Here is a 14,535-nt window from a genome sequence, read left to right on the forward strand (position 1 = left end):
TTTATAGTTCAAATAAGCTTTATTGAATTCTGCAGAGTGAACAAAGTGGCCGTCTAGGGGATAGCTCCCAAAGACAAGACAGACCCAAGATGGTGTCCATCCAAAGCTTTTATACAACAACTGATACATCTGAATACATCATCATTCACAACAAGCCAGCCAGGTAGTCTGGCAATACAACTCCATATTAGGCCAACAGGCTTACAATACTACCATTGTTAAAGGAGTGCTTACGCAGCCTCTAGGAGGCAGTTCGGATACCAGCATCATCACCTCTCCTGACCAGCAGGCCAGAACAAAGCAAGGCATAGAGAATACATATTATGTTGCAAGTTACAAGGTCTGCTTAGTATGAGAACCAAAGCATACTAAGCAGATTCTTTCCCACATTCAGAAATAGAAGTTGGAGAGGACTCTTGCTCTCTTCAGCTACCATCAAAATGGTGTAGCAAGAGCTCAGTTCTCCATTAACTACATGCCCTAGGATCAATACATATAAATCAATATGAAATGCTTGGATTCACAGGTAACAGAAGGAAAAGCTATGTTTGTTAGGGCTGGTGATTTTCTAGGGTTTGATTTCTGGCTGGATGGAAGCATTTGTGTCTTTGACAGAGGAGTAGCCTGTGTGGGGGATTTATTCCAGGTGAGTGCCTAAGCTTGTGGGAGGGGTCACATTCCTGAGGAGAGTCAGTTTGCCTACTGGTCTTCAATGCAAGACTCAGACCAGGGGAACTTTGCTAACTGGAGTTTGCAAACAGATATTGAAGGAGTTTTACAGATGTTTAGAGGTACATTGGCGGGGAACTCTGTAGGGAAGCACACAAGTGGTCCCCACTTCATCACAGAGGAGACCCAGTGCAAGAAGAAGGTGAGTACTACCCGGCTGTTGTAATTTTCTTGCAGGACAAAGCTAAAAATCTTTAATTAGCTGACAATTACGCCCAGTACATTGCTTCAAGACCTATATACTCTAAATAGCTAATAAAACCATAGCTAATAAAAGTGGTAGAATGCCAGCAGGGAAGGGGCCCTGGGGAGGGGGAGGGGCCCTATCTCTAGCCCTAACCTTCCCTATCTGCCTGTCAGTTAACTCCAACTGAATTTTATAGGCACCTGTTCACTCCATTCCAAATCCCCTTCCTTAGGAATTCTTTCCAGAGGAGCTTTCTAAATTCAAACTCCTCCTGATTGACAGTGTTTACTAGCCAATCACCACAAGGAGAGGCAAGGGGGCTGGGGGTGGAGCAGACTGCATCCTCCGATATCCCACAATGTACTGCATGAGGTGTGGGGTGCATTGGGGGATTCTCCACTGTGGGCCCACTCCTCCCCTCTGGCTCCATGGCAGCTCGGGTTGCTGACAGCCTGAGCTTCCACACAACTGGGCAATGAGGTAGGCGGTTCATGTGCGTCCTCTAGGGATGTGCACGGACCGCGGAGGTGCGGTCCGATGCCGGGGTGTGTGTGTTGCTTTGAGGGGGGGTTGTATTACCCCAACCACTGCTTTCCCCCCTCCTGCGCTCCATTTTCAAGCAAAATCTTTGGGACAGCAGTAGTCCTCCCTGCCGCCCATCCCCTTATTGCCTGCTAAAAGCAGAAGTAACACCTGCACATACGCCTTCCGCCGCTGTGTGCGCTGTGCACGTCACAGTCACATCTGTGACGGGCGCGGTGGTGGGCGCATGCGCGGAACTTACTTCTGCTTTTAGCAGGTAACTCCTGTGCATGTGCCTGCCGCTGCCGTGCACACACGCCGCACACATCACAGTGACATGCGTGACGCGCACGTGGCGGCAGGTGCATGTGCGGAACTTACTTCCGCTTTTAGCAGGCAACAAGGGGGCAGGGGCGGCAGGGAAGACCGCTGCCACTCCAAAGATTTTGCTTGAAAATGGAGCACGGGAGGGGGGGAAGCGGCGGGAGGGTAAGTACAACCTCGCCTGGCATCAGTCCGTTGGACTGCCGGACCAGCGAACTGGTTCATAGGCCTCTAACATGGCCTGCAAACTGGTTCATGCACATCCCTAGCATCCTCATACCTCACTTTTAGCCCTGGTACAAAATCCAGGCTACCTGGTGGCATGCCGGGATTGGCAGTGGTTCTCATGACCAGCCCTATCAGAGCTACAGCTCCCCTAACTGGGTAGTGCTGGTTGTGAGAACAACCTCAGTATCTTTAATATATTAAAAGAGTATACTGTGTAAGATATACATCTTAAAATATATAATAATTCCGACAGTATCTTCATCTGTAGTCTCACAATATTCTTATTCATGCCAAAACATTTTCATTCTCACTAGGGAGGCATATGTAGTCAGTGCTTTCACTTAAACCACAACTGATACTATTCATTGGGCTGATATGAGACTGGAACCCAATGAAATTGAACCACCATATTTTTGCATGGAAATTCATTACTCAAGAATGAAAAAGGGAACCGCAAAATGACATTCTTCCAGAGACTTCACATCTCCACTTAAAGTAAACCTTCTCTCTCAAGTAGGCAAGGCAGGCTTCTTGCATATCCAGTAGCGCTTCTGGTCACAGTATGTTGAGCTGATTACATCATCATTGAGATAAGCGCAGAATCCTTCACCTTTAATTGTAAACCTGCAATGAAACCACCCCAGAGATAGATTCAGCACAAATGGTCTTCTGAGAACCATGTTCCTTCAACACCCTTTTTTCTTTCAAGCACTCTCTCGTCTCTCCCTGTTCAGAATCTCTTCCAAGGCACTTTCTTTTCTTCCATCAGTGGTATCATCCTTTCTAAATACCTCAAACATGTAATTAAATCTACATCTATTGCTTCTGTTTTTATAAGTTTTATTTCTTGTCCTCTGGCTGTTGACCCCTCTCATCTGTAGTCTCACACTCACTCTACAGAGCCGGTTAGGGTTCTGCATTCTTATCGCTCCCAGAGATCTTTTTTTTTTTTAAATACCACTTCCATTCATCTTGATCTGCCTCCAATTATTGACCCTTCTTTACTTTGGGTAGCCATGGGCCAGTTCTAACAAGACTTGTACATTTCTTTATCTAATAAATGTCTATCTCATCTTTCATGAACAATGCCTGCCAAGGCTGCATGCTATGAAATAATAAAACCATGCCATACAAACACAGAACTTAACACAACATAAGAGTAAGTGTACAGCAACAAATGCAGGTGATAAAACATCAGATGGTTAAAATAAAAACAACCAAACTTTATTATAGATCCTGTTCCAATGGAAGGGGTGTTTATCAAAATTAACTCCTCCCCGCCCAGCCTAGTGAAGCAGTGGTGTGATTACAGATTCAGAAGTGCAGGCACTCTCCATGACAGCCCCCATGGTCATGGCCATGCCCACCCCAACAGCCAGAGAAGGTGAGAAGTACCATTGCTCCATCCTTGCACATCCCCCTTCCATTACACCCCAAAGTCTGTAGTGCAAATGGCCCCTCAAGCACACAGAAGACGGCCATCCCTACCTTGTTGCCATGAACTTTCAGTACTGTAATCCTAAGTATATTTATTTGAAGACATCCCTTTGACAGAGAATCTGGACATGCAAGACTTTAGTTTTCAAGCTTTGATACCCTGCAATTGCTCCAAAAGGGTTTTTGCTGCCATCTACCACCGTGATAGGCAAAGTGATGCCTGAGACACCCTGAACTCTCAAAATACTCAAGAGAATGTTTAGGTGTAACTTCATGGATATGTCCTGAAGTCTAAGGGCAATTCCCCGCCAAATCCCAGAGCCTTTGCATAAAAGGGTTGCTAGAAGAGTGTAGGTAGGGCTAACATAAAACTCAACTCAGTAAAAATTATTGTAATTAAAAGATACAAGGCTTCAAGCCAATTCTTTGAAAACAATAATCTCAGAACTGTGGTGCACCCTCTGGTAACCTCTGGGCTTGACCACTGCAATGCGCTCTATGTGGGGCTGCCTTTGTATGTAGTTCAGAAACTTCAGTTGGTCCAAAATGCAGTGGCTAGATTGGTCTCCGGGGTTTCTTGGAATATTTATTTATTATTATTATTATTTTGCATTTATATCCCTCTCTTCCTCCAAGGAGCCCAGAGCGGTGTACTACATACTTAAGTTTCTCCTCACAACAACCCTGTGAAGTAGGTTAGGCTGAGAGAGAAGTGACTGGCCCAGAGTCACCCAGCTAGCATCATGGCTGAATGGGGATTTGAACTCGGGTCTACCCAGTCCTAGTCCAGCACTCTAACCACTACACCATATTATGCCAGTCTTATAACAACTGCATTGGCTGCAAATAGGTTTCTGGCTAAAATACAAAGTGCTGTTAATAAAGCCCTAATCAGCTTAAGACCAAGTTACCTGGGAGAGCACCTTCTTCTTCATGATCCCCACCACACATTAAGGTCATTGAGAGAGGTCTGTCTCTGGATGCCACCAGCTCATCTGGCAGTGACTGGGGAGTGGCTTTCTCTGTAGTCGCTACTGGGCTGTGGAATGCGCTCTCTATAGACATTTGTGGTTTATCATCTTTACCAGCCTTTGAAAGAACCATCAAGATGCATTTTCTTTTAGCCTGGCTTTTAGTAATAGCTGAATACTTTAAATTGTTGTTTACTAGCTGTTTTGTTTTTATTGTATTTATTTGTGTGAACCAGCTAGTGCCTTTGGAGTCAGATGGTACATAAATTAAACAAAATAAAAAGTTTAGTTTATTGCAATAAAAATAAAGGAACAGAGCTTCACAGGCAAAATTTAAAAACATGTAAAAAATGCATGAAGCATTCATACCCTCTTCCTGATTTAGAAGTTAAGATCAGGAGGTTAAAATAACTTAATCCAGAAAGACAGCTTTTCAGTCTCAAGCCGCAGAATATCATTGAGTCCTTTGTCGCAGCCAGGGCAGAGAAGTTCTGTACTCTCTCAGGAGTACTGGAACACTTCAAACTCCACCAAAGAGAGCTCTCTCCTTCCATTGTCTCCATTACTTTTAAGAGCAAACATCAAACAGAAATCTGCAGCCCCTTATCTGGTGCCCCAAATGAAACTGTGAGCCACCTGGGCTAACCCAAGCCACTCGTGTTTGCAGGTAGCCCCAGTACTTCTACCCAGCTTTTAACCAAAGTTCTACTTCGGCAGGCGATTGCCTGGGCAATCACCACTGGGTAGAAGGCTTCCCCTGGCCTGCCACCATCTTGGGCAGCAAGCCGGGGGGTGGGGGAGGAGTGGGTGCACTGAGCATTGCAACTAAATAATGAGAGCAGCTGCTGTGCTGCTGGACATTCAGAGATGCGGGAGGACTTCCTCCTCCTGATTCCAGCTTTGTACTCTGCTGCACTGAGATGCATAGAGACAGTCACTCTGCCTCTGCTAGATATGAGAGCACCACTACTTCATAGGGGGGCCCTACAAACTATTTTCACCCAGGGCCCCACAAAATCTAAAGACAATCCTAGATATACTCATATGGGCATTTTATTATGTATGACATTTATATTCTGCCCTTCCTCCAAGAAGCTCAGGACAGGGTATAGGATTCTTTCTCCCCAGTTTTATTCCCACAACAGTCTTCTGAGGCAGGTTAGAATGAGAGAGTGTCTGGCCCAAGGTTAACCAGTGAGTTTCATGGCTGAGCAGGGAAGGACCTGAACCTAAGTGTTCCCAATCCTAGTCCAACACTCTAACCACTACACCACACTGCCTCCCAAGTGTTCAACCACATGGGGTACTGACTGAAGAAGAAAAAGGAAATTCAGGCCCAGAGGCATATCTAGGGAAAATAGCGCCTAGGGCAAGCACTGAAATTGTGGGGGGGCCCCCATCCAATCTGACACCCATCTTTCAGATAACTTAACATAGTTCAGGGGTTCCCAACCTGTGGCACTCCAGACGCTGCTGAACGACAACTCCCATCATCCCAGTCACAAAAACTGTAGATGGGGATGATGGGAGTTGTAGTTCAGCAACATCTTCTGGAGTGCCACAGGTTGGGATCCCCTATTCTAGTTGAAGGACTTCCCAAATGAAGGGCAAAGAAATAAACTACTAAGCCCATTTGAACCCCTACAGTCCTTGTTTTACATGTTAGGAACTGTGGACGCCCTTCCGGTTGCTGCATATCAGAGGGACCACTGAAGTATACCATCCTTTTTAAAAGGGAGAAAGAGACTTTTAGCTCACCAAAAGCTGGGAAGGGCCAAGAACTGTGCATGTGTGTTGCACTCATGCTGCCTTTGAAAACTGATACCAGTCTCCAAGAATTCTTTACAAGCACTTGAAACCAACTAAGCAATTTTTTTCATACATCAGACTTGAAGCAATGCGGGGGAAGCGGGGGGGTGGAACAAACACACACACACACCCAACACACACAGGGCTAAGGGAGAAGCGCAACTCTAAGGAAGGCGACTGGGAAAGCAGCGTAGGGGAAGGGGGGGTACAAACACACACACACACACACACACACACACAGCTTAGGAAGGAGCACAACCCTCATCCAATAGTAAATAATTAAAAAATAAGGAAGGCGACGGGAGAGCAGAGTGGAGGGAGGGGGGACAAACACACACACGGTTAAGGAAGGAGCCGAGCAGCCCCTCTCTAAGGAAGGCACCCGGGGAAGCGGCGGGGGGACAAACACACACACACACAGGGCTAAGGAAGAGTGCCTCTCTAAGGAAGGCGCCTGGTGGGGCAAGTGTGGGGCAAGCTGGGGGCGGGGGACAAACAAACTCACAGAGCTAAGGAAGGCAGAACGCCCCAGCAGGCAGCTGCTTAGTCTCCCCGGCCACGTGGTTGTGCAGCACTGGAGGGAGGCATGCGCTGGATTCAACTAGCTCGGGGGGGCGCTTTGCCAGCCAATGGGAGCGCCCACCCACAGCTTGGAGATCTTGCGAGTGCGCCTTTCAGCTGCTGCGCCTGCGCGAGTGGGAGGGTGCACGGGTCAGGTGCCAGGTCCGCTGGCGCCGCAGCCTGGGTGCCCGACGCCGGCCAGCCACAGTGGTGAGCAGTGCCAGCGCCCGCTGGGGCTTGTGATTTTTGTGGTGGTGGTGGGGCAGTCATCTTGTGCCCCCCTTCATGTGGCACCTAGGGCGCATGCCCTGGCTGCCCCCCACCCCCCGCTGGTTACACGTCTGTTCAGGCCCCCATTTTAGCTGTAGCATTTCTACAGGGCCATGAGTTTAATCTTGTTCATATGTCTCATTAATTGAGGCTATACTTATTTACTACAAGGTAAATACCGTTGATTACAATGTTGCTTACTTCCAAGTAGACACAAATATGATGCTCATGTTCCTGTGGGAAAGGAAAAGCCTGGGCTGCTCACCTTTTGTTTCCTTAAAGAGATTTCAGCATTGGGGGTGGGGGAGAACCCCAAAGGATGCAATGACACCTTCATGGATCCTATCTCAATGACTGCCTCTCCCTTCCCTACACCCTAAGCAGAAGCACCTAGCCCAAAATGGTTCTCTCTCTTTTTTTCTTGCTCAAACCCCACTCCATTAACCTTCACAGTTTTCAACCCCAAGCAGAGGGGGCCCACACTGGTCTTTTCCTTCTCCTTGCTCACCCCTCAGTAGCAGCACCTTCACACCTGTTGGGGCCAGCCATGGTCAATCAGCAAGGGAGAGCTCAGGAAGCAGCCTACGGGGGAGCCAAGGCTTGAGGGAAGGGGCAGAAAGGAAGAAGGGAAGGACAGGCAGGAAGAGCCTTGTACCTTGGTGGATACAACAGGACAGAGCGTTTCGCGTTGTTGCTGGCGGAATGCTGGGAGCTGAGCACCCAAGGAGGCAGGGCTCAACCTCCAATCTGCATGCCAACACACAGGCTCCTCCAGGAGCTCAGAGAAGCTGAAAGCAACGCCAGTGAGTGAGGCAGGTCAAGCAAAGCAGTTAGAGGCATACCAAGGTTGGAGGGGGCCCAGAGACAAGATTTTAAAATGGGGCCCCCCTTGCTGCCTTCCTCTCCTTCTCCTGGCCCCATGTCTCTGCTGCAGAAGAACATTAAGGACACGTGTAATAAAGTGTAGCAGATTAACAGAGGACAGGAGACTACAGTTACAAGGTGTAAACAACAGAAGAACTATATTATCTATTGTTTCTCTAACAGCATGGTGTTCACAGTACATTATAATGCTTACTAATCCTGGGGGCCGGGGGGGTGGGGAGAGAATAGGATCCTTGACTGCAAAACTATCCAGCCCTTTAGAGGATGTGTTAGAGCCCACAGCCTTGGAAGGAATACAAGAGACTTTTAGTGATTTGGAACATAGGAGGAAACCCTTGTTTTTGTTTTTTTTGACAAGCTGAAAATTGGACAAATTTTCATCATTTGTTATCACAGATATCCAGTATATTTTATATATGTCAAAGGTAAATGTGCTGGTTTGTTTGTAATAAAATGCACTGTATATGAGGGATGTGCACGGTCCTTCGAACTGGTTCAAAGAACCGCTGGTTCTGCCGGTTCGAAGGTAGTAGGGATCTCCCTTTAAGATCTGGGGAGGGTGCACTTACCCTTCCCGCTGCTTCCTCCCCCTGTCGGCATCTGTGTTTCTTAATGCCCAGTGGGTGGCAGAGAGACACACTGCCGCCCCGATGGGCATTAAGAAACACAGACGCTGGCGGGGGGAAAGCAGCGGGAAAGGTATGTGCACCATTCCCCACTCTTAAAGGGAGACCCCCACCATCTTTGAGCCTCCCTGCCACGGTTCCATGAACATCCCTACTGCATACCAGAGATTTTTCAATTGGAGTTCATTGTCAAATACTGATCAAGCAAGAAAAAGTTTGCTGAAAATTCCCAGCCAAGTAATGGCAAATTTCATGTACGTGCTCACATTAAGATGATAAGTTGACCAGACCAAGCAGCTAATGCTATCAGCTCCTAAATAGACTAGGCTAGAAACAATTTTTTAATATTTCTTTTTGTAATTTTTAGTATTAAATTGTAAAGCACCCTGAATGCCTTGGCAGAAAGGCAGTAAAGAAATAAGAGAGAGAGAGAGAGAGAGTGTATACGCGCGCACACACCCTACCCCACAACAGCCAATTATCTAAGCATCCAATGGATCCGCAAATCCATTGATCCAATATAAAAGGACAGCACCTACCAGTTGTGAATAAATGAACCATTTGGCCATTTCCAGGACTGTTCTACATTTTCCCTCCTGAGGTTAATCCAATATTCAGCAAGGTCTCTCTTGTGCTCTACAAACTCCTTCAATAATAATAAAAAAATCAAGTTTAAGATGTATTGTACAGACCACTTAACACATTACAACCTCATTCAGTATTCAGAATTCCAGTTTGTTACCCATACGGAGCCTTGGTTGATAGACTGGCTTATGAATAAAATATATTATCTCAACTTTAAAGGTCTTCATCTGCATTTTATTCTCTTTCTGTCCTGGTAGAGGATTAAGGGAATTGACTTTTCTTTTCAGACACAGCCCATTGTCATTAGTTATTGTGACACAGAATGTTAGAGCTGAAAGGGCTGTCTTCTAGTATAACCACTGCAAGAATGCAGCAATCTACTATAGCATAACATCCAATGTTATAACCAGTTCTCTTTTTAAGGTTTATATCAGGGGTGGGGAACCTTGGCCCTCCAGCCGTTGAACTACAACTCCCATCATCCCCAGGCTGGGGATGGTGGGAGTCGTAGTTCAAAAACAGCTGGAGGGCCAAGGTTCCCCACCCCTGGTTTATATAAATCAATGTAGAAATAGCCAGAAAAATTCTTAATTGGGAAAACAAGGAAATAAGTATTCATTGGTTCTGGGTATGTTCTAGGGATGTGCACGAATTAGGTGTGTGAACAGAATTAGTAATGTGCACAACCAGGAGGCTGGGGAGGTGGCTTTAAGGTGTGGGGATGGTACTCTTACCTCCCCCACTGCGTTTCCCCCTCTGGCGCATGTGCACACGTGTCCACTGGGCACCCGCACGCCCACCACTTCTGGTTTTACGCTGACCAAGGCAGCAAGAGGGTATACAACTGCCCCATGCCAGCATTTTTAAAATGTTGCACCGGAGGGGGAAACACAGAGGGGTAGGTAAGAGTACCCTTCCCAGGCCTTAAGGCTACCCCGGCCCCTGCGTTTGAACCAGTTCAAACGCTGGGGATTTGAACCTGTTCGGCGTTCCTTGAGTGGAACGCCAAACAGGTTTGTGTGCAACCCTAGCACAAATTGCTTCGAACAAATCCCAGGGGCTGGCAAGGGGTTGCTTTAAATGGAGTCAGGCAGGTCCTACCTGCCCCTCTGTCAAGCCACTGCTGCCCCGCACCACCCATTCATGGTGCTCTTGCAAGTGGAGTTAGTCCATGAAAGCATGCTGTTGCTGGCCATGCAAATGGTGCTGGCACATGCGTCGACAAGGGCGTAACTGTAATAGGGCAAGGGGAGACCGTTGTCTGGGGGCCCAGTCTTGGGGGACCCCCAGAGACAAGTCACATGACTGACTCCCCCAGCTGCGCACCCGCCAGGCTTCTTTCAGTTGTACTCATCCTCCAAAATTGATGTGAGTGTTAAGATCTGAAGCTACCAGAACAGCATGTCTTTCTCTAGTACCATTAAATGGACTTGCATCATCCACAATTTATAAAACACGTGCCAATGCGGCATGAGGGATGCTGAAAACAGCATCCTGTCACCATGGCGCATCACTTTAAAGGAGCCAGCAGCATGGGCTGCCGCTTTCACAGACTAACTTCACTTGCAAGAGCGAAACAATGGGGCGGTGTGGGGCAGGGGTGGCTTGACTGAAGGGCAGGTAGAACCTGCCTGCCTCCATTTAAAGCAACTCCTCACCGAAACGTTTCAATGGCAGGGAGCCAAATCGTTTCAGTGCCTCTTCAAAGAGGCACCAAAAGGATTCAGTCACCTCCCTACTGTGCTCTTGCTGAAATTCAGAGAATTGAACTGTTAGAGTTCTACAGCATTGACTCTTAGCATGACAGCAACCACTTTTGGCCACTGGAGGCATGAGCAGTTATGTTAATAGGTCTCTAAAGGCAATAAGAGTCCGTTTGAATCTGTCAGTTGTTGAAGGCTAGTACCTGTTTGGGTATGTTGTTCAATGGCTTTCTCTCAGTATGTGAAGTTTCAGTTTCTTAAAACATCTTTGTTTTTTGAATTCAACCTACTGTCTCCAGATAATCTCTTGGGCTAAACTTCTTTACCACCAGAGCATAACCTGCTGTGTGGGGAATCAATGTTTCTCCCCAAATCCCTTAACAAAAACAAGACATAGGGAAGGAGAAGATGGTCTAGACCAAGGCTGCTCAACTTCGGCTCTCCTGCAGATGTTGGCCTACAACTCGCATAATCCCTGGCTATTGGCCACTGTATCTGGGAATTAGGGGAGTTGTAGTCCAAAAACAGCTGGGGGAGGGCCTAAGTTGAGCAGGCCTGGTCTAGACCAATGTTTCCTGTAACAGGGGTTCCCAGATGTTAACTGGAACTCCCATAACCTCCAGCCAAAGGGGGCTGGAAGTTGTAGTCAATAATATCTGAGAATCCCTGTTACAGGAAATACTGGTCTAGAAGTGTAGATCCCTAGCAAAGGGATTTTAGGCCTAAGCCAGCCCTTGAGTTCTGCCTAGAAAGTCAATTGCATGCTGCACCAACTGAAGCTTCTGAACTTTCTTCTATCCCAAGGCAACCCTACAGTCCAGCCTTCAGGTTGCAAGGACTTGGAAGGTGGTCATTACTGTGGTGTAGTGGTTAGAGTGTGGGACTAGGACCAGAAAGACCAAAGTTCCGCTATGAAACTCACTGGGCAACTCACGCCACCAACCGACCACTGAGAAGCCCACCTGCCAGCCGCCATGGGCAAATAGAGGGGGAAGAGCGGCAGAGGGGCATGGCTTCAGTGCTGGGGCACGTGCGCACAAAGAGCGTGTGAGGGAGCCCCCGAAACAACTTTGTCCCTGAGCCGCCAGGAGCCTCCCTACACCACTGCTTGCTTAGTGATATTTTTGCTTATTAAAATATCACTAAGCACTAATAACCAGCCCTTTATGTGAAATCCAGTGTGAAAAGTTGGAAGCTCTCTTACCTTTTCCTGTTGAGTGTCAAGTGCCACTAAGGAGCCACCAGATGAAGAACAATTGCTTTGGCTGGAGTTCCAGGTCCCTTCGGTTTGGGAGAAAAAGAAGCACATCCCTTCATTCCTAACCCAGCCTTGGAGGCATGAAGTGTCAACTGGTGGCTGTGTGCAACCTTGCAACTGTTTTAGCTTTGCTGTTGAAAAAAATATATATTTAAATTAATGCATGATATCCATCACCTGCTTCTCTAAGAGGGAACTACGGCATTTCCAGGGTTCATTTAGACAAAGGCAAGAGGAGGAATGAACCAAGAGAAATGTTTCTTACATTAGTCAAGCACCTGCTATTAAACATCAGTTCTTGACCTTCAATCAATGTAATAGGTATAGGTTTAATACAAGTTTTTTTCTGAAGACAGGATCTCCATTTTGTTCCTGCTGCAATGCTCCTAATATTTGTCAGGAAGATGGTCCAGGACCTTCCTGACAGCAGGGGGAGCCAATTCAATTGGAAAAAACAAACAGTAAAGCTTACTGGTCTGCACATACAGTATTACAATAATAATTTGACTTTTACCCTGGCACTTAAAAGAGTTTAAAGCTTTGAACTCTTATGCTTTCCATGCACACCTCCACAGATTGTTCTGTCTACACAATGCACTTCTGGTCTCAGTGATAATCTCACCCACTAGTTTCTTGTTATTTTGCCTGCAATGTCCCAATCCCAAAGAAGTCAGGGAACAGAGGAGACTATAGTAATAATCTATGAAAGAAACAAAATGGTAGAAGAAACAGAAAATAAAAGAGAAGGAACCACAGACAGATTGATTTACAAGAGGGGTTTAGTGGAGACTAAAGGAAACCTTATGTAAGTGCATTTAGATCTAGACAGGAAGCAGCTAGGGGGAAAAACCCTGACATCACAGCAATATCTGATCTGCCAGTTCTGGATGGGGTCGTACTTCCCCAGAAGGAACAGATATGCAATCTGAGGTGCTTCTGGACACAAACCTCTTTCTGGTGTCCCAGGCTGAGGCAGTGGCCAGAGGTGCCTTTTATCAGCTTCGGCTGATACGCCAGCTGCGTCCATTTCTTGAGATAAATGACCTTAGAACAGTGGTACATCTGCTGGTCACCTCCAGACTTGACTACTGCAATGCGCTCTATGTGGGGCTGCCTTTGTACATAGTCTGGAAACTGCAGTTAGTCCAGAATGCGGCAGCCAGGTTGGTCTCTGGGTCATCTCAGAGAGACCATATCACTCCTATCTTAAAAGATCTACACTGGTTGCCGATAAGTTTCTGGGCAAAATACAAGGTTTTGGTTATAACCTATAAAGCCCTAAACAGCTTGGGCCCTGGGTATTTTTGAACGCCTTCTTCGCTATGAATTACACTGCCCCTTGAGATCATCTGGAGAGGTTCGTCTGCAGTTGCCACTGGCTCATCTAGTGGCTACTCAGGGACAGGCCTTCTCCGTCACTGCCCCGAGGCTTTGGAACACACTTCCTGCTGAAGTAAGAGCCTCCCTATCTCGTACAACTTTTTAAAAGGCAGTCAAGATGCAGGCTTTTAATCAGATATTGTTTTAACTGTGTTTTTAATAGTTTTAACATTTTAAAATTTAATCATTGTAATGTTTTAATCTTTTTCTCTGTTTTTATTGTTTTGTTGTAAACTGCCCAGAGAATTGTGTTTTGGGCGGTATACAAATGTTAAATAAATAAATAAAATAAAATAAAAATAAATATGCCAATAAGGAAGTACTGTACTCACCATTCTCACAAATTAGAATAATGTTGAAACACACTGAACATAGAGCAAATATTGCAGTGACTATGAAAACGGGCTTTGCAATATTGCCATCAACTAAAAGAGAGACAAATATATCACTTCATACAGCTGCATTTTAGCCATTTTTGTTTTAAGCTTATCAAAACGTCAAGAATTAAAATATGTTTAAATCTTGCCTTTAAGGCCATAAGGCCTCATGAAGTGGCTCACAAAGTTTAAGCAATGCCATTTTAAAAAGAAGTAAAAACAAAAGTAACATCTGTTAAAAGAGCAGCCTCAGACCACTACTAAAAACAATAGCCAAGAGACTTATCACTGTCACATAAGCAAGGGGGTGTTCTCCTGCCAGGTTGCTCCTCCAGGACTGCAATGCTGCACTTTGGGGGCTGCCAGGTCACAAACAGGACTCATCATGACTTCCCTCCTCTGTCAGGGCTGCTGCGCTTTTTCTTCAAGTGACTCCTCCCCCCACCTCAACACCCTCCTCCTTCTCCTGTCAACCAGGGTGGTTTCAGGGTGGCTACAGGATTGCTTTTCTCAGCTGCGATCAGCCCCCTTCCTCCTCCTCCTCCCATGCATGCACACCATCGTGGGCAGTGTAGCTAGCTAGTCAGCAGTGGCCTACCTAGGTAATTTTGGCACCCAGACTGCCCCCGCCGTGAACCCCCACACACACACACCGCAAACCCCCTCTGCATTTGGGGGGGAGC

At 46.6% G+C, this 14,535-nt stretch overlaps 1 protein-coding gene across 7 annotated transcripts in view; it reads right to left on the reverse strand.

Moving 5' to 3' along the window:
* Positions 1-14,535, reverse strand: part of LOC128346965 (C-type lectin domain family 2 member D-like) — a 94,127-nt gene continuing 79,592 nt past the window's right edge. For all 7 annotated transcript variants that reach the window (XR_008317323.1, XM_053300831.1, XM_053300826.1 and 4 more), the window contains 4 exons: positions 13,808-13,900; positions 12,042-12,226; positions 9,089-9,195; positions 1-2,614 (listed from right to left, as the gene is read on the reverse strand). Coding sequence is in view for 6 of the 7 variants with exons in the window: in XM_053300831.1 (XP_053156806.1) it covers positions 2,500-2,614; positions 9,089-9,195; positions 12,042-12,226; positions 13,808-13,900 (500 nt within the window). In the remaining variant the exon portion in view is untranslated. The remainder of the gene's footprint in view (positions 2,615-9,088; positions 9,196-12,041; positions 12,227-13,807; positions 13,901-14,535) is intronic.

This window comes from Hemicordylus capensis, chromosome 2 (genome assembly GCF_027244095.1).
Source record: "Hemicordylus capensis ecotype Gifberg chromosome 2, rHemCap1.1.pri, whole genome shotgun sequence".
Classification (NCBI taxonomy): Eukaryota; Metazoa; Chordata; class Lepidosauria; order Squamata; family Cordylidae; genus Hemicordylus; species Hemicordylus capensis.